Source organism: Ambystoma mexicanum, chromosome 3q (assembly GCF_040938575.1).
Source record: "Ambystoma mexicanum isolate Mex_15411 chromosome 3q, UKY_AmexF1_1, whole genome shotgun sequence".
In the NCBI taxonomy this organism is placed as follows: domain Eukaryota; kingdom Metazoa; phylum Chordata; class Amphibia; order Caudata; family Ambystomatidae; genus Ambystoma; species Ambystoma mexicanum.
The window spans coordinates 284035841-284061488 of NC_090926.1; the positions used below are offsets into that span (position 1 = coordinate 284035841).

Sequence of the window (25648 nt, forward strand, 5' to 3'; positions counted from 1 at the left end):
ATGTACAAATGAATGGAATGATTGGTTAAACACATAAAAATGTTATTCAAAATGTCAGCAATACACACCAGCTTGACCAGTCTCTCTTGCTGAAAGAAGACGGACACTAAGCTGCTAAATAGCCTAAGGCTTAGGCCATAGATAGTGTGCAGGGGACTCGGGTTTCCTAATTGGGAAACTTTTTCTTTGTTTGCTTCCCCCAGCCTACATGCCAGGGCTGAGGTATTCTCCCCTGCACCTAGAACTCTCTACAATTTCCAATACTTCTAATTCTTTACCTTCAAATCTATAATTCAAGATTCGACTACAATTAGGAGTGCACAGTGTTTATTTCCAGGTGTGCCTCTGCACCATGGGCCTCCTCAGTGGGAAGGAGTAAAGAATGCGTTACTAAGCTTCCAGTATATGTTAATATTAGGCCACTTTGAAACACATTTCCAGGGTCATTTGTTGTTCCGAGTCCAGCCCTGGCTACCGCAGTCTTCCCTCGCGTGCACGGAGGGCAAGAGAGTCAATGCGCGCTCCTCTCGTCCTGCTGGCACCCTATGGCGCCTCCCGTCTCCTATCCTGAAACATCTTTATTTGACTGCGATTAGATAAACGCCAATTTACAAGGTCTCTTTTGAGCTAGGAGGCCACCGCACAACTGGGTCAAATTAGCATGGGAGCCCAAGTCAGAGCAAAGGAAAGAATTCAAATAGGTTCCACTATGGAAACCAGTGCCAGGTCCCGAATCCGAGACGCTGAACGAAATATGCCACGAAGAACGCAAAAAAAAGAAAAAAAAAAGACTGTCGTTTACACAGCACTTACTGCCGATCGCACAGAAGCCAGGCTTTATCAACTGCAACCAGGGCCTACGAGTGCAAGTAGAGTTTCCAAGATTAGATTAGGCCGGTCTGAAACAGAAGCCGCACCCAAGGCCCTGGCAAGTACCGCTGAAAAAGTGCCAGAAACACCAAGAGATCAAAACGTTAAAGAGAAAAGGTGTCATTTATTAAGCGGCCACTGTTGCGTTAACGGGGGACGTGTACACTGGCATGCGAAATAACAGGGCATTATTTACAATATTCTGTATAACAGCCCTACAGCCACAAAACAGGTATGAATGCCAAGGCACATTAGGATTAATTCAGCAGCTAGGAGCGTGTGGGAGTTTTGGGGTGCGTTTCAGTCACCCTTCACAGATGATCAAATCAGTTTAGATGCAAGGACTTGGAAGGGGGGATGCAAAGAAACTAAAGTGTGGGGCAAAGTATAGTGTCTGGAGATCTGTACATAGTACAGGAGTGGAAACCTGGTGGGGAGGGGGGTACAGACTGCCAAGCAAAACTGGCCCTGGAAATGTTTCTCAAAGTGGCCCCATATTACACTGTGCGAGCAAGCCCAAACCCATGGTTCTCTCACAAGCAAGTGTGGTGAAAATGGGTTAAAATAGTGAATTTTAAAGCACATTTGCCGCCACATAAATCATGGGCATACATTTTTTCCACAGTGTTGAATAACACTATGGAAGCCTTAGAACATGTTTTTTACTTCAAAGTCCTGGGAAGGGACGAGGAGAGATGGAAAGGAGGAAAGGGGCGGGGTGCATGGGAAGAGAAGATAAAGGGATCAGCAAACCAGGGTAGGTAGACAAAAGAGGCCCACAGTGCAGAGCTCATCACCAGAGTTCCCTTTAGGCTGGTCCAGCATTTGATGAGGCCTGCATAACCTGACAAAATACAGTGGACAGGGCCTTTCATACAGCGAGCGCAAGAGACACGGTTCAGGCTTTATCAGCTTACCTGCAACTCTTCTGCAGAATGCGCAGGACAGGTGTGGTCCGTTTCAGGAGATGCATTCCAACAGAGCCTGCAGGAAAAAGAGGGACATCATCACGGAAAGTGGAGAGGAACCGAAACATTTTACTGGCATCCACTCAGCACTGCCAAAGCACCTCCATTCGGACTTGCAGGCTCCTTCAGAAGCACCTCCTGCTTGTCCTTTAGTGCACCCCAGAACTGATCTGAAGCGCACAGCAACAGAGATGCTTGCTAAGCCATTCTGCCAATGCACCACAATCCGGACCTGAGGAACTCATAACCAGCACTGCCTGACAAAACAATCCTAAAATCGAGACACAGCTCTCCCAATGCAACACATTCCACCGGCCCCATCCCGCAATTCTACAAATAAGACCCACACGGGCATTGTATCTCGTCTTTTTCAGCAGCCCCCCGTTATTTCAGTACCGAGACTCACACATTTTATCTCTACCAACATACCTCAATCATAACCTACACAACACAGGAGCGAGGAATTCCATTACCACAATGCCAAAGGCAAGTGATCTCTCATATTCCCAAGTATGCTATCCCATTGACAAGTAGACGGTAGGTACCTGCTGTATAGGGGTTTATACTTCCATTCCATTCCATTCCATCTACCCGCTGCCTTCAACCTATCGTGGGACTGTGCCTACCGGGGGTGTGTGCATGACTCGAGGGCATAGCTGCAGCAATGGTGCATCAATTGCATTTTGGTAGAATGCAATTGCCAGGCTCCACTGCATGACCGGTGTTACTGTGGGTGAGAGCTTGGCTACAGCAACGCTGAAGCCTGGTAAATGTTCCTAGGAAACTAAGGGGCACATTTAGACAGAGCAGCATTAGGGCAAGAGCATCCATCAAGGCTGCAGCAACACGGTTTGGTGGGAGGTTCAGAAGGTCTGGGAACGGCATTACCAGCGCGAGTGGGCGGAGCTAACAATGATTTCCCATGGAAATTCAGAACGAGCACACTCGCCCTTAGCACTTAAGGGGAGCAGAGACATTAGAGACAGGGGATGAGGGAGGCCGAGTGAGAAAGACGGGGAAAGACAATGGCTGCACTCCAGCAAATCTGTACCACAAAGGATTGCCTGTTGATTTGAAAGTCAGCTGTATCTTATTAGGCAATTTACCCCAACAAGTCTTCATGGCAGGGCACATGACTGTAAAATTATAAAACCAACTGGGCAGGTGAAAGAAAAAAAAAACACTAAGTAGTGGCAATGTTGCCCAACTGCAAAAATAGCCAATTGTGGGGCTGCCTGAGCAGTGGCGTCACAGACAATGTTACTGGCAGCTGTGGGGATAATGGCATTAAAAAAAACATATTTACCAGTGTTATAGTTACAACAACAAAAAACTTTACACACTATACAATTCATCAAACAAATAATAAGTAATTTACGAAAGTGATAATTCCCGAATTCCATATTTAAAAACGACGCATTAGACAATTCAGTGCTCCCTTACATGTCACACATGGTACATCTAGGGCTCAAGTCGAGGGTCCCCCCTACTTTTGCCCTTGATATGTTAATTTCTCATGACGCCACATTCAATTGGTATGTTAATGAGTCCCCCACCCATTCTAACCGGACTGCTCCAAATTTAAGTGGCCTTTTCTGTATTTTATCAGATTGGCCCACACGCTACAGCTGTAGTTACCATCCTTGATGTGGAGAAGGCATCTAATTCCGTATCATGGAACTATTTATTTACAGTCTTATGCTCCTATCGGTTTGGCTTTTACTTTATTAAATGTGTCCAATTACTGTATAGTTCTCCCTCCATCAAGGTCCCAACAAATGGTCTTCTTTCGCCCATTAGCTCCTTAGGCAGGGGAACTTGGCATTGATGTCCCCAGTCACCTTCAGTATTGGCACTGCGTGTTCAATCTTTAGCTGCCCTTATATGCTCTACGCATGGATGGGGTCGCAAGCGTACATCGGGTTCTCCAGAGATTATTTCATTGTATGCAAATGATATCTGCTTATATGTCGGACACCACAATATTAATCAAAAACCTATTCTGGCAGAAATCCAACAGTGTGCACAGTACTCGGCGATCCAAATACATTGGACCAAGTCCTAAGTATTTTCCTCTCACCAATGCTACAACCCCGCTTAGAGGTCTTATAGGATTTAGATGGACCCCCGTCATCAATATCTTATCTTGGCGTGCAGATAAACAGAACACATACATATCTTTACGATGGTAACTTGGGCGCCTATCTGTCACTACGCCTATCCAAAATGTGAGCATAGTCAAAACAACTCATTTACATGTATGTCTGCCTTTCTCTGTTAAAGACAAACGTCAGTCCCAAAATGTTGTACTTTTTAATGAACCTGCCCATATGGCTGGTTAGATCCTTTTCCAAAACATTGCACACAGGATCTCCTGAATTCATTTGGGGCCAGGGGCAGGGAAGGTTAGGGTGGAAACGCATACATCATTACGATTTGTGTATCGGCCACCGACTTCGAACATTATTTCTTCGTGAAGCAGGTGGCATTCCCTTTATACTGGCAATACCAAGAAGTAACCATCTACATGTAGAGATTGAAAGGTGGCGCCATACCGTTTAATTAGCAAGCCGTGATCTTTAAAGCTACACATGACACCTGTTTGACCATGTGCATACGTACAACTGTGAATGCCTGGGCCAGATTATTTGCCTGCATCTCCATTCCATATAACCGACATATCCCTTATGGAACTTACCTGACATTCCACCAACATTGTACAAGGACATACACAATAGATGGGATACAGAAAGATCTATTGTATTAGGTCTATCTTTCCTGAAGGTAATTTAGTTACTTTTGAAGAAGTATGATCAGTATTGTGAACCTACAATATTATTGTATGAGGGTTGCCTTTAATCATAAATGGCCCACATTCCCTTATGAACCCTAACCTCATTCAGTTATAGACTTCCTAGTACAAAAATAGAACATCGAAAGTTGGTCTCATTGTACAACCAGAAGGTTTCAAGCTGCAGAAGTTACTTGTGGGAGGTTGATACCAGTCACGAGATCTCAGATGAAACTTGGAAAAATTGCTACTTGATGACTAACAGGGCTTTGTTGAACTCTAAGTTTCGCTTGTCTGACGAATCCCAGGGTATTGTCTCTGCTTCCATGGGGTAGCCCCTTTCCATGAGGCCAGGGAGGTGTGGCCGCTACCCGATAGTCCCCCTTGTGGTGGTACTCAGTGGGTGGATCTCATGGGGGAGGGTAACCCTTCATGGGACCAGTGACAAGGGCCCTGGGAGAACGCTGTATCCACTTAATCCTTTGCTATCCCCAATCTCCTCACACCCCATTCAGACTCCTCTAGTTCCCCATACCTCTGTGTGTTATGGTAGAGTAGAGGGTCTCATTATAAATACTTGGACGAGGAAGCGGGAGACTTACCAATTCTTAATACAACATACCATTGAGACGAAGAAGATGAAACAAGGAGGCAAAAGCCCACTGTGGAACCAACTCATGTGGTACAGTTTTCAAAAGGCAGACCCGACCATAAAAAACAAAGGACTGAAGGAAGTGGCAAGCCAGCCCTGGAGGAGCACGGGACGAGATGCCTGTTCTGTGGCAGGAGAACCAAAGGCTGGGAGCTGGATGCAGAAAGACAAGACTTTCCAAGAGGTCCAAGTGAGGTGGACCTGGCTGGTGGCAGAGTGAAGAGAAGCCTGACCGGCGAGAACAGACAGAGATGCGAGTGAGAGTCTGGAGCTGCAGAGCTGTGAGCAACAGAACACCAAGCGCAGCAGCAACACAGAATCTACGCTACACCTCCAGAGGAGACTGCCCCGAGACTTCTCAAATGTAGGGCAAGGGTTGGACCGGTTACCGGGGCAATGCGGGAGCGTAGGGAATTGAAAAGTCTCAAAAAATATCCTGATACAATTTAATACAAACTTTGTAAAGCAGATAAATACTTTCCGAAGAGCTAAAAGGGATAACAGAGAAACTATACAACTTGATACGAACATTGGGAATAAACCTGTGTGGGATAGTACGTGGCAGGAAAGTAAACCAGGGCTGTCCAAGTGGAAAATAGGTGAAAAAAAGACAGGGATACAGCTGAAGCAGAAGAAGAGGGTCTAGGACGTAGATGACAGTGGGGAAGCACCTCCAGTGTACACCGGGGTCTGGGACCCAAACCCACATCAGTGCAAGGATACTTATAACCAGTGGGCTGGAGCCCACAGAAAGTCAGGGAGACCCAGAGAAAGTATAAAAGGAATGCAAAATGAGATGGTCAAGTCTTGCAGGTTAGTGAACCGGGCTCGATACACCATTGAGGATCACAGTATTGAACCATTTGGGAAAGTCTACGGTCAGGTCTGGCAGGGTAGTGAAAAATACTTGATAAGAGACTGGAGAATTACATTTTGTTTCACAGACAGTGGAAGCTGTTCCCCCACCAGGAGATTGAGGAACTACATTTTGTTTAAATAAAGGTTCCCTACAGGAGGCTGCGGACCTGTGTATTGTTAACGAGTTGAAGCACTAACAAGGGGAGGAGGTCCCTTCCAGGAGATTGGGGGAACTGTATTTTTGTTCAAGAGTTGGAGATCCAGGCAGAGGAAAAGGTTTCCTCCAGAAGAGAGCGGGACACTGTCATTTTGTTGCATGGACAGAGCAAGAGATTCCTCCAGAGCGGCGTGGAACTGTATTTTTGTATGAGCTGAAGCAAGAACCAAGAAAAAGGTTCCGTCCAGGAGATTGGAGATCTGTGTTTTCTTTAAGGTGGTTTGAACATTTAAGCAGTGGACCCTGGAACTGCATACTCTCACAAGAACTATGCCTTGGAGTCTACATCCAGAATGAGAGGTGCCTCCTTCTGGATTAACAAGACATCCAGTTTCCCTTAGTTGGTTTGAAAGTGTAAGGGACGGAAATAGGTTTAGGCACAGGATGGTGGACACTTACTTTATGAGCATCCTGACCGGGTCCTTAGTATTTATGTTAAGGTAGGATAACCTCTTATAGTAAATGGGGCAAGATTAGTTTTTCCTTTACCTTTATGGTTATAAATAAAAGTATATACCAACAAATATGCCACCTTCGAGTCATACTCTTACTTCTGCAACCTTGCACTTGATAACACTTCAAAATATTTAATAGGTTGCACTATACATCTGTCATGGTTGCTAAATTCACCGCCGATGCAAATAATGACTGCCCTAAAGGCCAGTTCTCACCGGCTGAGTATATACATATGTTTTGGTTCTGTCCAGATGTGACTTCCTTTTGGTCAGAAGTGGCTGATACTTTGACTGGGATTACAGACATGCCCGCTACAATGGCACCTATTAAATATATGTTGGGAGCTATTGGTAAAAATATCGATTACCAAACGTAGATTCTTTAATGTAGGCTGCTTGATTGCCAAAAAGAGTGTACTGACACTTGGAAATCCAGCAAAGGTCTGGCGCATATTGAATGGTTAAGGGAGCTGAGAAGTGCCAATGAACGATAAGAGTTTTATGCAAGTGTGGTTCCCTCGACTCAGAAGTCTAAGGATAAATGGGAAGGCCTTCGTTCCCATCAACAGGGAAAACGGACTACATGACCCCTATAGTTATGTGGATAATGTGGCCACTATGCCACGATAAAGTGGCAATCTGATTACTCGGATATCGACACATTATTAATTTAAGGTTGGTCTTGTATTTTCATTTGAATGTACAATTTAGTTGCCCTGCCATGGATCCACTACGTTGGGCTGGCTGCATGTTTTACTGCCGACTTTAAAGTTTTTTTTAAACAAATAAAAATATAAAACAAGATTCACGTTTTCATAGGTTGTTCCTGGGCGCAGAAGCCACTTCACTATACCTGACGATGTATCCCTCTCCATCTCCATATAAACAGAAATCGTACGAGTTAGAATGTCATCAGTGTATTGCCACACTCAAGTAGGAAAGACAAACGACCCTGCCCCCTTATTCTGCTGTGCTCTTGCCAATGGTGGACATATACCCCTACACCCACGTGACCTATAATCTTAATTTACTCATCCTGCACAATAAAATCTATGGAGTTTTGGGCGGTCCAATTCATCAGGGAAGAATCGTGCAAAGTTAACCTGCTAGGGGTTAAAATCAATCAGTCATAGTTACAAATAGTGCTGCCCCCCCCCCAAGAAAACAACTGCATAAAGTCTCTCCCGTTACATCGGCGTACTTATTACATTACACATCACATGTTCTGGTGAGAAAACACATGAAACGGCAGACAGGTGCTTCACACGTTACCACGCGCTTTATCAATACCACTAATTTATTATTAAGGAAATGGTGCTCTAATCGCTAGCATCTTTTGGCTGGGGTAGGTGTTTGAAGTGTTTATATCATAATTGAAATGCTGGACACGGATGATAGGGAATACAATAAATATATTTATTAATTACATAAAAGTATATTAAGGGAGTCAATAGGAGAGAGCTGTGTGAGCGCTGTCAGACTCAGCTCAACTGCTATGTATCCATGCAACTCGCGTTCCAAGTTCCATTCTTCATCCTGCTAAACATCACGAGCCATCACGAGAAAGCAGCAGCTCGTAGTACGATTGTGAATGCTACAGTGTTCTGTGTAATCTGTTGTCGCTTTGACAAGCATTCCCTGGCTGGTTTTACACGCCAGCAGACTAACTTTATGCACCACTGCTCTGACAGACTGGACCCTATCTCCAACAGGCACGGACAGGCAGCATTTCCCCAGATCACTAGTGGCTGTGCATCAGTCAATGTTTCAGATAGCTCGGTTTCGGCTCACTAGTCACAACCTTGCGTAAATACTTACTCTTCAATCTAATCTGGGGCTGGCCTCTGCTCTCAACTGGACTGTGAATTATGGCAAATGGTAAACTAGCCCTGTCCTTTCTTACTGTTCCCGATTGCAAATAGACGGCCAGGTCCCAGAGAAGATGGTTTGCTATTTGCTTTGACATACGGGCAGTTGACTTGTGTTTCTAAGTGTTATGCCAGTTGGTTTTATAGCCCTTACACCACTGCCATGCCATACTAGGGCCCATATAAAGAAGAGCAGAGATGAAGGAGAATTAGTGGCAGAGATATCATTAACTTTGTATAACGTCTTTCCAGGTGTTTCTTCCTCCTCTGTGTATGTGTCTTTCATCAGGGTATATACCCCCCACTCGACTGAATATGCCCCTGATGCGTGCATGTCCATCCTGAGCTTAAGTGTCCCTCCGAGTCCCATTTCCTTTCCCGATTAATTTCTCAATCCTGGGTGTATTTAGCAAAACACAAGTGTATATGTCCCTCCTTTGTATATTTGTCCCCAATCTGGGTGCATGCCTCTCCTCAGTGGCCTCCTTCCCCCTCGGTGTCTTGTGTGCAGTTTATATGCCCCTCCACTCTGTGTCTCAGAATGTAGGTAACTGCTCTACAGATACACCACCTCGGTATATCACTGTGTACCTATCCCCATTCGCTGCCCATTAGCCTGCTCACTGTATATAATGTTTTTCTCTCTTCGAAGTTCCTATGTCCCTAGTTGTGTGGGGTGCATTCAAAGACCCAAACAGAAGTCCCTTTCAAATGAACAGCAGGATTTTTAACACTGAAACAAAAACGGCTTGGTCTTTTGTTTTTTTTTAAAGTAAAATTGAAGAGCCAGAAGGAAAAGGGGCCTACCTGTCATTATCATAGGAAAATCAGCATTTTAATTTATAAAAAGGAGGAATCAAAGTTCCCTTTCACATGGAAAACACGATTTTTTTAAACAGTAAAACAAAAACGTCTTAAAAGCAGTTAAAATGTGAAAATATATCATTGCTCACAGAAAAATGTCAGGGAAAAGAAATTATGTGTGGGTTGACAAAAAGCAATGTATATTATGCTTCACATACAAAACACCAGTGGCATTTGAAAAGCCACTTTGTTTCCATGGAAAAATGTCAGCCCAAGACAAACCCTTTTGCTGGCTGTGGGACACTCCACAAAGAAATCCCCCTCTGCCAGCCTGGATGCCACATCTCCCATCTAAGTACCAAATGCAATAAAGTGTCCTCCTAAAGGTGTCGACATTCAGTGCTCTCCAGACGTGCTGGCTCTGAAGGCATTGACTGCAGGAGAAGTTCCCTTTGGCTGGAGCATGACCAATATGTGTGAACAGTGGTGCAACAATTTCAAAAGAGCAAGCTTCCAACACAAAGAGACTGAAAGAAAAAAACCTCCGAGTGCAGGCTGACCCACTGAAAACAAATGGCCGGAAGGCAGAAGAAGGGCCATTTGTTCCACATGAAGATACACAATTAATTTAAAAAGACAATTATCATTTAGGCCTTTTTCTCAGCAATCATAAGGCGGATTGATTTCATTTTCATACAATTTCTGTATGTAATTTACAGGCGATTGTAGCGATATACAATTCCTCCACCTGTGATTCAGAGATCTTTAATGGCTAGTTAAACTAGGTTTCGGACTGATCTGAACATGTTCCAAATCTGAGAGTTGGTGAACGGGTGCAGAATAAAATTAGGGATATGGGTAACTGTTACGCTTTTTATGCAAACGGCAGAAAGGTACCACATGGCCGCACTACATGGTACGGACTTATCTAATTCCCCATGATTAGTTGAATGAGAAAATATGTATATTATGGCAGTTGATAGTAAAATTATGAAGTTGTGACACATACCTAGTTTTTGCCAAAAATTTGAAAGCAGAACAAATGGCGATTACAAATGGGAATTGCCATTGCTCCAGATGCCTAAACCAATCCGGACTTGGACGCTGGGTTTGGTAGGAGAAGGGTAACTGTCCAATCCTAGATGCTGTAATATTGCAGGGTACATCCCCAAAGATTGCAAAATTGGTGGTGTCATCGCTGCTATATGAGGGGGCCTGCACTAGGACAAAGGGACAGGAACACACACAGACAAACAGAATGGCACGTATTCGGTATTGGTATGGGAGCACCTAGAACTTGATGGCATCCTTCTAGGTCGGGAATGATGTGAATTGTATAGCATTTGCTAAATGGACTCTTGAGTACTCCAGTTTCTTTGCGGGACTGGAGGTTCAATATCCTCATAAATGGTCCACTTGTAAGGAGGCCATATTGAAAGAAAACGTCCACTCACCGGAACCCACAAGAGGCCCATACGACTGCATAGAACTTGCAGTGTGGGGAAGATCAGGCGTCTAGGGAGTTTGTGCAGGAGTTAAAGCGGACATTTGCTCAAACTTCCGGGTGGGTGAACACCAATAGTAGGTGGTTCATAACTACATATTTCCATGCTCTCCCCAAATACATGACTCAGTTGGTGCGTGGTGTTCAAGAGCATAGGACCCTGGATTGGGTGATTGAACAGGCCACAAGGATTTATGAGGTCCAGAAGCCTGCTGAGTAAAAAATACTGCCAAACCCCCCAAACCATCTAACACCCCTGCTGCTGCAAAGGTGGCAGAGGTAACAAAACGACCCCTCCAGTGGATCTGGTGATGGGGGCGGCCTAAAAGTAACCCTCCTGCCAACAAGCAAAATGGAATGCAGAATGGACCTCCCAACCTGGCCCAACGATCCCTCTGATACTGCCACCTATACAGGTCCTAGGTACAAGGGTACTAAACCAATCTAGGGGTATGTATACACACTCCCCCGGCCCAAGGGGGTGGGGGGAACTAAGTACTGCTTCGAGAAACTTACCTCTAAACGTCCCTCAGGAGAGATGTATCACTTCACCTCCCAATCTGAACTTTTTCCCCATACATCCCCCAAACCAGAACTTCCAAAACAACCCTCCTCTCTCTCTCTCTCTCTCTCTCTCTCTCTCTCTCTCTCTCTCTCTCTCTCTCCGGTTCCAGGACAATAGATCCCTTGAGAGATTGAGGATGGAAAATTATAGGGGAAATTTCCAGTACCCGTGCTACTCTGGGAGAAGGGACAGTTACCCTTTTCGGGAGCAGCAGATGTATGACTTGAAACCTCCCTACCACCCAGAGACGGTCTCGCAATTGGAGCAACAGGCCCAGCAATATACTGATTAGTTGGGGCTTAGTCCAACTCTCAACCTAACCCTGCTTCCAGGAAATCCCCAACACCCAGGTCTGATGCCCAGGGGGGAAATGACAGGAGGAAATCTCTGACAAACCAGAGGTTCCTGAGAAGGGGGCCGAGTGAAGGGGAGATGCCAAGCCCTAGAGGAATCTTCCTTTCTCACCCAAACAGAACCCCTAAAAACCTCTCAGCCTGAATTGTGGAGGTACTCCGGATTATCCCCTTTTAAAGAGGAGAATCCCATGAGGATTCAGGTAAGCAGACCTTCTATTTCAAAAACAGGGGGATCCCTCCTAAAGACAAATGGGTCCCAAAAGACCCTGGTGGGACAGGGTAAGTACGGAGACCAACTCAGAACCAGAAACTATTGAACTCCGAACAGCGAGCAAGACAGAAGTTAAACAGAGAGGGTGCCTATTCTCCAAACCCGTACGGAGAACTGTTGCCAGGTAACGGGGAACAGCCAAGGAGTCGGTAAAAAGGTGGATTCCCAACAACTCCCTGTGTGGGCTGCAATTTATTTTTTAAAATATTTCTGAACTCCGACACAAAAAACTGCCCAAGATCACATAGTGTCAGAGTTCAATATTAAGAAAATGACCACCAGGCTGTCAAATAACTCACACTTTATTTGCACCTTTGACCAACTAAACTCAGGACGGGGTGGGGGGAGAACCAAATTCTACTCACACCACTTCCCGGACAACACCAACATTTCAACTGGAATGATATTTCCATTGAAGGGACTGCAGAACGGAACATAAAAATTGGACAGCACCGGATGAAACATCTAGAGATAGTTGTGACTCCAGAGGGTACACCTGGTTTACCGGGGAACGATCTCCTGAGGAGGCACCTCTGATCGACTGTGTAAACAAGTCTGCTGGACTTAGACTAACTGCCCTATCAAATTAACAATAAGTACCAATCATGTAAGCTTGAATGGGACCCCGTCATGTAATTGATGAACGTTCTGAGGATGTAGAGTTCCATTTCAAGAATAAGCAAGTCCCAGATATCATTGTCATCTGGTGATGGGAACTCTTCTCCATTCTTGAAAAATCAACCTTCCTCTGAGTTTTAAGTGGCAATCCCACTGGAAGAGAACCCCCTTAGGTTTTACACCCGTCCAAAATCAGGAGAAACATTGAGTCCTGTGAAACCAGAAAAGCAAGAACCCGCTCAAAGTCAGACGGATATTCAGGAGAAGGACGAGCAGTTGTTTTTCCCCATTTAGTTAAATGAGGCGGAGGAGCCGGTGCTCGCCAGAGTATGCCTGAATAATGGAAGGAGCTTCATCAGTGAAGAATTATTCAGGAAACTCCCAAAAGATCAGACCATTCCCACATTTATATTGATTGACAAATGGGAAGTAGGTCTGGAAACCCCAAATTCCAAACATTTCCTGCCTAGCAGGTGTATGCTAAAAATGTTTAATCGCAACTAAAGCATAGACTATAATTGTTGGGTCATAATAGGTGTCCCTTGCATCTTTTATCTGGGAAATGACATTCTCAACCGATTCACAATCAATTTGGCCCCAATTAATAATAAAGCCTGGTCCCGACTGTGGAGTAACCCCATGGGCTTTGACAACACTGAAAAAGCATTCTGGTCGGCTCAGATGCTGCCTTATGCAGTTGAAGTTCAAGTGCGAGAAGAGGTTGCAATCCCAGGGCAGGTGTAACAATTTACCCTCCCCCTCAAAATGACAGAACCTCAAACATTAGGACGCCTATATAAATCTAAATTTCCATCTCCAACAACAAGGCTTGTATTTAAATCAGAAACCTCTAGAAGACCTACAACATGACATAATTTGAATACTGGTGGATAAAAGAGACCCCCTAAGTATCACTTTGGGTGCAGACTCCTTTATTAAAATGGTGGTTGAAGCCCAACATTCTATTGATTTAGGTAATAAAATCATGGGACCAATTCCAAATGACTGTTTCGACATCAGCAACAGTATTTCCTATAGAAAAGATTTTTACTAGGCATGGGGGGAATTTCCTGGTGTACTCTTCCATCCCTACGGTGTAGAAGTGGTGACCTGTGACATTAGGAGGGTGGAGGTAGTACTCAGAGTCAAGGATCACTACCTCGAATCCCCAGTCCAGGTCAACACCATCATAAGAGATCTCTCCACCCAACTGGAGGATACCGCTGAAATTGCCAAAGTCTTTCCAGGTTTCAAGCAGATGGCAGAGGAAAGGATCAATCTTGCTGATGCCTGTGAGACTGAGGAGCAAAGAAAAGCTAAAACAGGTCTTCCTGGAATTCAAAGTTATCTTTTCAGTGGACTCTCATGACTGTGGACGCACATCCATTCATTCAACCACCATTACCACGGACTCCGAGATGGCTCCAGTATTTGTGAAACAATACCGTTTACCTCTCGCGTCCATGAGTCACTCAGAGATTAAGAATTTAGAAACCTGTGGGATAATTCGGCCGATCCACAGTACCTTCAACAACGCGGTACTGGGGATCCTCAAACCAATCGGACACTGTAGACTATGTGCAGACCTTAGCGGGTTGAAAAACGAGTCCACATGTCAAGATGGCCCCTTTCCAACATCGATCGGGGACTGGTCCAGATCCAAGGATCAAAGGTGTACACCGCCATTGACCTGACCAACGATTACAGGGAAGGCCAGTGCAAGCTTGCCTTTACCTTTGGGGGCAGCAGTACATGTGGAAGCAAACCCTCTCTGGATACATAAACTCCAGCAAGGAGTTCAACATCTTTCTACATAAGGTCATGCCCGATTTGTGCGAAAGGGGAAACCTGGCCTATGTGGATGATTTTTTTTATCAAGAGCGCAACTGTGGAGGAATATATAGCAGAAATCCGATGTGTTCTAACCCAGTTGTAGAAATCGGGAGCAAAACTGTCCTTTCAGAAGGCACAGTGGTCTAAGACCTGAGTGAACTTCTTAGGGCTCGAGATCACCCCTGAGGGTCTTATTCCCCAGGCGAAGAAGGTGGAAGCCTTATTGAAATTAAGAGACGCTACCACTCTGCGAGAATTAAGAAGCCTTCTTGGATTTGCTAATTATAGGCAAAGGTTCATTGAAAACTACGCAGATATCACTCGACCGTTGGTCCATTTATTAAAGGCCGGAGTCAAGTGCGAGTGGGGTCCAGAACAATCAAAGGCAGGGAAATAACTGAAAAGAGGCATTTCCCAGGCTCCTTTTTTGGCTTACCTCATAAAAAAACAAGGAGTTCTTCTTGGAGACTGCGTTCTCAGATACTTGCCTAACAGAGGTATTGTACCAAAAGCATGACAAGGTCAACAAAGTCATCCTCTGTGGAAGAAAAATTCAATGACTGCGAGAAGGCACTCCCGGCAACAGTGTGGGTGCTGAAAAAATACCGTCCATTCATACAGGGGGAGCACATCATCGTCGAGACTCCTCAACAAAGTGACAGAATCCAGGCAGGGAACGTTAGTAATTCCAGAATTACTTCCTGGATTCTGTCCATGAAAGGCTTTTCTGTGGATGACCAAAACAAGAAGAGTCCCCTAACGCAAGGGTTGGTGGACTTGCACGATTGTGCTCAAGAAAACAGTTTCGAGGATGAAAGTCGAATAACCAACAACAACATGGGGTGTACTTAACTTCTCCCACACAAGGTCTATGAATAAGACACGTATCAAGGGATCCCCACGGTTTATGTGGATTGGTGCTCCTACCATGTTGACAGCAATGTGGAAAAATAACTGATGGCTGGCATTGGGAATGCCTGGGTGAATGATTCCCTGGAACCCTCTGCTGGTTATAAAATAGGACCCTGAAGTAGTCAGGTTACAGAGTTGATGGCCGTTTATCAAGCCATCCTCACTGCAGTGCACCACCAACTCAATGAACTGGTCATAATCACTGACTCTTATTATGTCAGGAATGGGTTTGTGGACCACCTGATTAACTGGAAGAACCGAGGCATGCTTTGTGCCAACAACAAACCACTAAAGCATGCCAAACTGATCCAGTCAATCGACGATCTGGTGACCTCCAATGAGATGACCATCTATTGGAAGAAGATAAGAGGTCATTCCAAGACAGAGGGGCCCGATAAGACTGGGAATTATCTGGCTGACCAGCTAGCTAAAACCAGAGCTCTGCATGGCTATTTCATAGAAACATAACCCCTGCTGGGTGAAATCCAAATGGCAGCTGTCACCAGGTCACAAACTTGGGCTAACAGCGAACTCTCGACAGCCCAGCGGAGTAAAGATACCCCAGGTGCAGATTTCATCACTGCACAGAAAGAGGACCCGATCATTGGGAAATGTTATCGACACATTGAAGACCCCTGTAAGCTTTCCTCCAACAGAGTCGGATTATAACGGTAAAGAGGATCTCCGGGTGTTGAAGTTTTCCAAGATGTTCCGGATCCAAGGCAGTTTGTTGCGAAGGAGAACACTATCTGGCTGTGACCAGTGGGTGGTACATACCTCATTCCAAAGCCTGAAGTTGAACCACGCCAATGATGCGGCCACTGCCGGTTTCATACGACATTGGAAATCTTGTGCGAGGTTGCCTACTGGCCACACATGGGCCAGGACTTCGACATTTACCTAAAGGGGTGCCTTGTGTGTGCTCAATTTTCAACCCAGTTCACTCACACACACAGAGCTCCACTACAAAAAAGGGGAATGACACTACCTTGGTCAGATTTGCAAGTCAATTTCATCGGGCCAGCGATTCGCTCCTGTAGAGGAAACAAGTACATGTTGACCGTGACATGCTTGTTCACAAAGTGGGTAGAATGTTTTTCAACCCCGAATTGTAAGGCAGAGACAGATGCTGCACTAATGATCAACCACATCTTATCTCGTTTCGGCCTCTCGCAAAGGATTGAGTCGGTCCGAAGAAGCCATTTCACTAGTGAGGTGATGGCCAAGATGAGGGGGGATTCTAGGGGTAAAAAAAACAAATCTCTACATTGCCTACCGACCCCCTCTCAAGCAGGGGATGGGGTAGAGAGATAAAACAATTGTATCTTAAAGAAGTTCATGGCAAAGTCTGGGCCCAGTTATGACATCCCACTACCACTTGTCCTGATGGCCATTAGGTCTACACCCCCTTCTGCAACAAAGATGTCCCCATTTGAGCTCATGGCCGGACAAAACATTGTGTTACCACAGCATCTGCTCCGTAGGACTCAGGAACAGATGCTGATAAATGCGTCCACTACTCATGAGTACATTGAAAATTTAAGGAAACACTTCCAGCATATGTTTGCTTATGCTCAGCGCAATTTAGAAAAGTCAGCTGAAGGAATGAAGGGCCTACTATGATCTAAATACCACGAGAAAGAGTATGAAGTAGGTGACAAGTTATACCTGTACAATTTTCAAAGGAATCAGGCCAAGGAGCAGAAATTCCTCCCATGTTGGCATGTGCCTTTGAAATTGTAGATAAAATATCACCTGTTACTTACAAGTTCTGCATCCCAAAAAGGAGAACAGAACGAAGAAAAATTGGTCCACATCAATCAATTGAAAAGCTGTAACCCCAGACATGCTTTACGACTGGTTGAAGACCCAAGTGAAAGTCGAGTAGAGAAAAGATCTTAAGAATGACAAATATATATAACAGGGAGTCATTTACCTGCTATTATTGTACAAATGAGGAAAATAAAAATATGTTTTGTGAAATAGTCAAAATGTCATGTATTAATTGTATATTGTAAATTCTATGTACATCTTCCTGGTGAAATGTGTGTAAAAAGTACTGATACACTTTTCCCATCTTTTATTAGAGAACTAACCTCCTTAACCTCAAGCTTGGAGGTGAGAGAGGGGTCCAGTGAGAATCCCACTCCCAAAAGAAGGAAGAAAAGGGGGTGCCATGCCATACCCTCCAACCCAGAGACAGAAGGGGAGACCGGAGTACCCACTCCCTAATGAAGGAAATTATATACCTAATGAAATCCCTCTCTGCCCTGCTCTTCCCCAACAAAGAGTCATGGAAGAACGGGACGGGGGCATCAGGGGTGCGGTCAAAGGCCCCAAACAGAAGCCCCTTTCACATGAACAGAAGTATTTTGTATTTTCAACACTGAAACAATGAAGGTTTGGGCTTTGTTTTTTGTTTTTTTAAATAAAATTGAAGAACCGGTCATAATCAAAGATTCCTTTCACATGGAAAACGGAATTTTTCAACAGTGACACAAAAACACATTGCACAGGTGTGTGCAAATAAAAGCAGTTTAAATGTGAATATATATCACTGCTCACAGAAAAATGTCGAGGAGAAGACATGATCTGCGGGTTGACAAAAAGCGATGTATATTATGCTTCATATACAAAACACCAGTGACATTTCATAAGCCACTTTGTTTTCATGGAAAAATGTCAGTCCAAGACAAATCCTTTTGCTGGCTGTGGGACACTTCACAAAGAAATCCCCCTTTGCCAGCTTGGATGTCACATCTCCCATATCATTACCAACTGCAATAAAGTGTCCTGCTAAAGGTGTCGAAATTCAGTGTTCTCCAAACATGCTGGCATTGACTGCAGGAGAAGTTCCGCTTGGATGGAGCATGACCAATATGTTTGAAAATGGAGGCAACAACGTCAAAGAGCAAGCTTCCAACACAAAGAGACTAACAGAAAATAAAGCTCTGGGCAGACACGTTGCTGGGGGGGGGTGAGGGTGTTATAGCCCTGGGTCTTTTGTTTGTAGCCCCAGATAGAAGATCAGGGGCTACAACCAAAAGGCTGGCCAGCCCCAAGTCCCGATAGTTGCGACATTAGTGTAGCCCCTGATCCTTTCCAGACCTAGCAACACCCCTGGCTCTGGGTGCAGGCTTACCCAGTGAAAACAAATGGCTGGAAGGCAGGAGAAGGGCCCTTTGTCCCACATGAAGACTCGCAATTCATTTTAAAGGACTATCATCATTTAGGCCTTTTTCTCAGCAACCATAAGGTGGATTGATTTTATTTGTGTACCAATTTGTATGCAATTTCCAGTCGATTCTAGTGATGTAAAATTCCTCCACCTGCGACATAGGGAACTGTAATGGCCAGTTAAACTAGGTTTCTGGCTGATATGAACATGTTCAAAATGTGAGAGTTGGTGAATGGATGGAGAATAAAATTAGGGATATGGGCAATAACCTACATATTCATAACTGTCATGCTTTTTATGGAAATGGTAGAAAGGTTCCACTTGGCCGTGCTACATGGTACAGACTTAGTAGTCGGCTTATTTGATTCCCCATGATTAGCTGATTCAGAAAATATGTATATTATGGCAGTTGATAGTAAAATTATGAAGGTGTGCTACAGAACTAAAATGTAACTTGCAAATTAAGTAACTTTGGGACTCACCCTAAATTACCAGGGGAATCCAGACGTGGACCCTTTGCTCACTGTTCTCAGAGAGGCACAGCTCCACCTCACTGATGAGGCCCGACTAGGCCAAAACACATGTCTGAGGTTGCTGTTGGTACTCTTATTCAGAGGAGAATTGCCTAGCATTTTGGTGCTGGACTGCCCCTGGGCAGGACAAAGACTGATATGCAGGGATATTTCTCCTCTGTGGAAGGGACAGTGAGATAAAGACTTGGTTGAGACTCTCCCAGGGGCCATTCACCCAAGAACAGTTCAATGGGCCATGTTCGTGCTGGCAGAGAGACTCCCAGACCCCCCCCCCCTTTGTGTTGTAATTTATATAAATACCAATATATTTCCCGTACACTGGCCTGGTTCTCGGCTCATTGTTAGCTCAGGGGGAGGGATCGAAGGCGTATGATATGCGTCTGAAGTAGGGCTGAAGAAAAGAATGCGTTAAAGTTTTTTGCAATACACCTTGAGAGGGCAAGGAAGGAACTCCCCGTGTTGAGGGTGGTCTCTCAATAAACCGTTACAGTTGCTAGACATGTACTCCTCTGTGTACATGATGAAATCACTGTATTCATCCAACTGCAGCCTACAATGTGCTTTTTGTTTACATTTTTTTTTATTGTACAGTTAAAAATTATTTCAACATTTACAAACACAGGAATAAATACATCACTAAAAAGAACTTAAATGTATAAACATATTCTGATCAAATAAACATGGTGACTTTAAAATTCTATCACAATCCAAGTTAATACACAACTAAAAAATGCAACAAACATGATTAAAGAAAAGTAAATTTATAACATTGCTTTTCTGTTTTAAATGCCACGTAAGAGTTTAAAAGCTGTGTATGCTTTAAGAACCCCAAAACAGCCGATGCAACAGATATTTGATAAACAACCAGTCATCTATGCCATAGTACATCACAATCAATAAAATCCAAATTACTGGCAAACTTACTAAAATATAAAGTGTGTTGTGCATGTAGCGAGGGTCAAAAAATAAATTATGTGATTCAGTGTTTCAACACTATTGACATCTGTAAATAAAAATCTACCAAAGGAAAATTCTGTGTGCAGTTAATTTCCACCTCAAAAGAGTATGCATTATTGTTACCCAGAAACTGAGAAATAAATTTAGACGTATGCTGAGTGTTAAAACCCTGAGACTAAGGAATAGAGCAAGAAGCAAGCTGGGTTCTATCACCAGAGACTGAGGAATAGAGCAAGAAGCAAGCTAGGTGCTATAACTGGAGATTGAGGAATAGAGTAAGACACAAGCTTGATGCGATAACCCTGTGACTGAGAAATATTTATATATTTTTTATTTATTTTATTTTGACAATTTTTTTAACTTAATTTTTATTTGCATTTGTAAAGAGAAGAAGACATTTCAACTAAGCAGAAATTATAGGTATAGATCGCCACTATCAAAAGTCTAGGTTCCCCCCCAAACTCCCCACTACTTATGCCCCTACGTTACCCCCTCCGTCTACCCCCCTTCTCAACCAAACTCATCTAGTGGTGTAGTTCTCCCTCATCGATGTCTCGAAGACTCTTTCCTCATTAGGTCTGCATTTAACCCTTGTCGGCTCCCTCCAGGGCCTCTCACCTTACCCTCTCAAATCAAGCTCCACTTTTTTGCTTATTCAACCTCTGTGGTTTCCTTCATCCAGTCCCCAATTGAGCAACAGAGAGCCCCCGCTCAACTTGAAACTCACTCATCTTGTCCTTTACTGCCGCTGTCAGTCTTTCCATTATCATCATGTGTACTTTCTAGGGGTGTACCAAATAGTTAATTTACTATTCGGCCGAATACGAATCGTTGGTCCAGCTATTCAGCCAGAGCAGAATAGTGAGCCAAATGTTATTTTAGGCAATCATGTTCTAGGGCATAATAAACAACATTTCAATGAATAAACTAAGGAGGCATTATATTTCATGGGTATTCGTGGACACATCTCTGTAAGCTTATTTAAAAAAAGACAAAAATAAATGCAAAACAGATCTGGAAAAAGCCCAAGTCTACTTTATTCTTAAGTCACTCTCTAATAAGAGTAACCTGTAAGGAGAAGGTTATATTTCAGAAAAACAAGGCGTTACACATTTTCTGCTAAGAGGCTACTTCTGTGTTCAGAATAAATATCTCCAGCTCTACTGAACATTCTCTCGCTGTTCACACTAGTAGGAGGAGGTGCCAAGTACACACAAGTAACTTTTGCCAACCCTGGAAATCGAACACTGTTCATTTCCCACCACTCCATAGGTCTGCCGTTTTGGGGAGCAGCGGCTCACTCAAAAAGATAGTGAGCTCAGTGTCCATGGAACTAAGTGATTGGCTGACACCAGCTGTGAACTGCTGAACAACACTGTCCCAGAAGGCCCACATGCCACATGGTGGAATACTCTTCTTGGGTGGTGGCTCGTCCTCTTGCAGGTCAGGGTCTGCAGGTTGCCCCACATGAAGGTGGGCGGTCCGTTCAGAGGACTAAGGCAGTAAAGTGGCTTGCACATTTCACATTGTTGGCCACAACATCATTACTGAAAAATGTTCCTTTGAATCGAGCATCTATACCGGTCACCACATAGTAGATAGGGATAGCCTCAATGTCTTTAAACCTTGCCTCTACAGCCTTCAATAACTGTTTTCACTAGCTTCACAGCAGTGTCCCTAACCTCACCAGAGCTCAGGTCAGACCTTAAAACCTTGACAGCAGTAATCACCAAGGAGATGATTGATGCATGGGAGCAAATCTCCTTTGAAAGCTCTGCAAAGGGTGCCAACAAATAGAGCAAACATTTTCTGTCAAAAGCCACTAGCAGGCAGAAAGATTAGGCACTTTATCGTGCTCTGCACAGTACAAACTTACTGCCCGCCTCTGCCCTACCAGTTGCCCGAGCATCAAAAAGGACGAGTTCCACCATGTTGACACATCTTGGATTAACTGCAATTCAGGGAACCTAAGATCTTTTTGCAGTGCGTGCAAGTGGGACGTGGCGGAACTGGAACGTTTGAAGTGGCCAACAAGTTTTCTTGCATGAGACATGTCTGACACAGATCTTTGCACAAAAAGGGCATCATGGATGTAAAGCTGTAGGGTGTGTGCACCCCACACAAACAGAATCGGTTTTTCTGAAGGCCTTGCACATGTTAGCCGCATTATCAAGAAGAATCACATGCATTTTGGAATGGCTAATTTGCCACCTTTCAAGCATTTCTTGGAATGCTAAGCCTATTTTGGCACCAGTAGGACTTCCTTCAAAAGCCTCACACTGCAAGAAAGCTCCATGCCTTTTCATGTTGCTGGCTAGCCAATGTCCCGTTAAGCTCAAAAGATTTCACAGGTCCAAAGGTCTACAGTAAATGCTATTTTCTCAGCGCTCTGAACCTACAAAGCAATACACTTGCTCATTTTTTCCATACATGTCATGGATGATGGGAGTTGCACAATATTTACATGATGGTACTTTGTACCTAGGCTCTAACCTATGAAGTAAACGCACAAAACAAAACCTACATCCGCAACAACAGAAAAGGGTTGCAAGTCGGAAGCAATAATTTTTCCAATATTGCGATGCACAGCATGTGTGAAAGGGCTGTCCAGAGACCACACTTGCTTTTTGTCCAGACAATCTTGAATGGACAGATGTGACCATGCTCTCTTGCACTTTGCTGGAGTCACACTGCTGTTGCTTCTTCCTATAACAGCCTCTTTTTTTCTTTAATATTGAACATAGTCATTGGGATGCTTGGACTTCAGGTGGTTGTTCTGTGCGAATATGCTGCACTGTCTCGAGTTTTCAGAACCACGAGACAAAACCGCAAGACACACAGAACACACTGCCTTGGAGTTATGATCCATTTTAATGGTCAAGTAATCCCACACAGGGCTGGTTTTCTCTGTGGTGCAACTCATAGCGACAATGAGGGGTTCTGCTGGTTTGACTAGGGATAGGGTTTCTGCTGGGCACATCTCCTAGATGTTGCTTATGGCCTTTAGGTAAATCGGGATCTCGTACTGGTGACAGAAAAAAATTGAAGCAAAAGTCAAACATAAGAGCATGTTTTGGCAGGGCTGTACCGAATGATGGTTCTGAAGCAGTATTCGGGATTTCCTTCAAAATAAAGGAATTTAAAATTATGTAAAAAAGGAAATATGAGCATTCAATGACAAAAAAAACGTTTGGAATTGCCAGGAGTGTGAAGCTATTTATTAACATCCACTGACTGCAGCAAGCATAATATAGCAGTCTCCAATTTATCAGGCATCTGCACAGAGTGGTGATCTCCCAACTCAAGCTTCCCCTGGATAGCAACACCCTCATTGTACTCACCAGGAATGTAGGCACTAGGCAGCAGTGATTTGCATCAAGGTGGAATGGCAAGCCGGTCTTGGAGATGAGCTTCCTTGGTTGGTGCGGTGTCTTTTCTGGGCAGTTGTAGGACTAAAAGTAAAGGATTATGTTATGTGTGAGCGGCTGAGAGCAGGGTGCACCAATGCATACTTACCAACGAAAACTTTACACAGAGGGTTCCAAAGCACCCACCCTTATACTCCTATGACAGACCCAAGGCCCCAAGCACAGCAAACCTCCAGCACTGACCAAAGACCAATGTTGTCCCCTGTCACACCCCACCCCACCTTGCACATCACTCCCCTCTGGCATGAAAGTCCTAACGCCCCCTGGCTGCTTCAATACTGAGGCCAAGCTGGTGGCCCCAGATCCTAATGTGGAACCAAAAACACAAAAAGCTAGTGTGGACCAGTTTTCTGGCATCATAGTTGGGCACCTTTTGGGGCAATGCGGTGGACTAGTTTGATGAGTTACTTTGAAATGCGGCTAATCGTTTTGACCACTGTTGCTGAATGAATATTCTTTCAAATGCAAAATTTCTATTGCATCACATTGTATCCAAAAACACCCCCTTGGGTACTAGTCAAACAGTGTCAGAAAAGGAATCAATAGCCATTTGCAACTGTGAGCCACTTTTTTTGGAGTGGGCAATAGGGCAAATGCCTGAAACAAAAACACAAAAAGCTAGCGTGGGTACTTGGGTACTAGTCAAACAGACTAAATATAATAGGCAAAATAGCTATTTGGAACTGTGAGCCACTTTTTGGGAGTAGCCAATGGGCCTCACCGTGTTGAAGGGGGCCTTTAACAAATCTCGAGACTGCCGGGGTGGACAAAGTGCCCCAGCGGCCTTGTGAGTCTGGGGGTCGCTCCCGGAGATTAGTGCGGCCCCCAAATAATACAAAGAAGGTCAGGGAACTGGTTTTGCACCGGTGGCCCAACGGAAATATTGGGCATTTCGGTGAGGCAGCAGGGGTGCAGGACACCGCAGTGGCCTCTGCGTTCTGGATCATGAGTGCTGGGAGGGAGTCCTGAATATTACTGAGGTAAGCCACTATGTCGTCTGCAAAGGGTAGGAGTTTGCACTTGATCTCTCCCCCCCCCCCACTATGCCCTTAAATTGGTCATTTGTCTGAATCGCGATTGCCAAAAGGTTCCATGGCTAGGGCATAGAGCAGTGGGGATAGGGGGCACCCATGTCTAGTGCCTCTTGTTAGTACGAAGGTATCCGTAAGTCCCCCGTTGGACCGGACCCTTTCCCTGGGCCTGTTGTAAAGTTCTGCCACCGATCTTAAGAAATCGTTCCCAGACCCATCCTTGTCAGGAGCATCAACCCTGTTGAAGGCCTTCTCTGAATCTAGCGAGACAAGGCAGGCGTCTTGCCCCTTCATTTGTGCCCCATGAATCTGGTTCATAGTCTTGCGAATGTTGTCCAACCCTTGTCTCCTCCTTATGAAGCCCACCTGATCTCCATGTATTAGAAGCGGTAATCCCACCTCCAATCTTGTTCCCAAGACCTTCGCCAGGATCTTTACATCCCCATTTAGGAGGAAGATCGGTTGGTAAGAGGAGCACCTGGTGGAGTCCTTCCCCTCCTTAGGGATCACTACGATCATTGCTGGCAGCATCATGGCATGCATTGAACACCTTCACTAGGCATGGGGCTACCAATGACCTGAATAGTTTGTAAAATGTAATCAAAAAGTCATCTTTCCCAGGCGCCAACCCCGACTTCATCCCCTTAATCGCCTGCAGGACCTCATCTACCGTTATGGGGCTCTCAAGACTTTCCACAATTTTCTTTTGGGAGCCCTGGGAGGACAGACCCATCAAAAATTCATCAATCTGGGCTTCATACCCATTCCATTCCGCGGCATAGAGGGTACTGTAGTACTTGGCAAATTTGTTTCCTATGCTAGTGGTGTCATAGACCTTTCCTCATCAGTCTTTATAGCTCCAATGGTCCTCTGCTTTCTCTCCTCCCTCAGTCTCCAGGCAAGGATCTTATCCCTCCTATCCCCTTTCTCAGGATTTCTGTTTCAGAAACAGGAGGTTTTTTTCCTAGTCCTGGGTCAG

The 25648-nt window shown here is 44.6% G+C and overlaps 1 protein-coding gene across 6 annotated transcripts in view; it reads right to left on the bottom strand.

Moving 5' to 3' along the window:
- SUOX (sulfite oxidase) overlaps window positions 1-25648 on the bottom strand; it is a 194797-nt gene that overhangs the window by 49339 nt on the left and 119810 nt on the right. For 4 of the 6 annotated variants that reach the window (XM_069653780.1, XM_069653776.1, XM_069653777.1 and 1 more), the window contains 2 exons: window positions 23552-23662; window positions 1788-1854 (listed from right to left, as the gene is read on the bottom strand). In XM_069653780.1, coding sequence (XP_069509881.1) covers window positions 1788-1843 — 56 coding nt within the window. In that variant the 5' untranslated portion in view covers window positions 1844-1854; window positions 23552-23662. The remainder of the gene's footprint in view (window positions 1-1787; window positions 1855-23551; window positions 23663-25648) is intronic. The other 2 variants (XM_069653779.1, XM_069653781.1) reach the window with 1 other exon arrangement.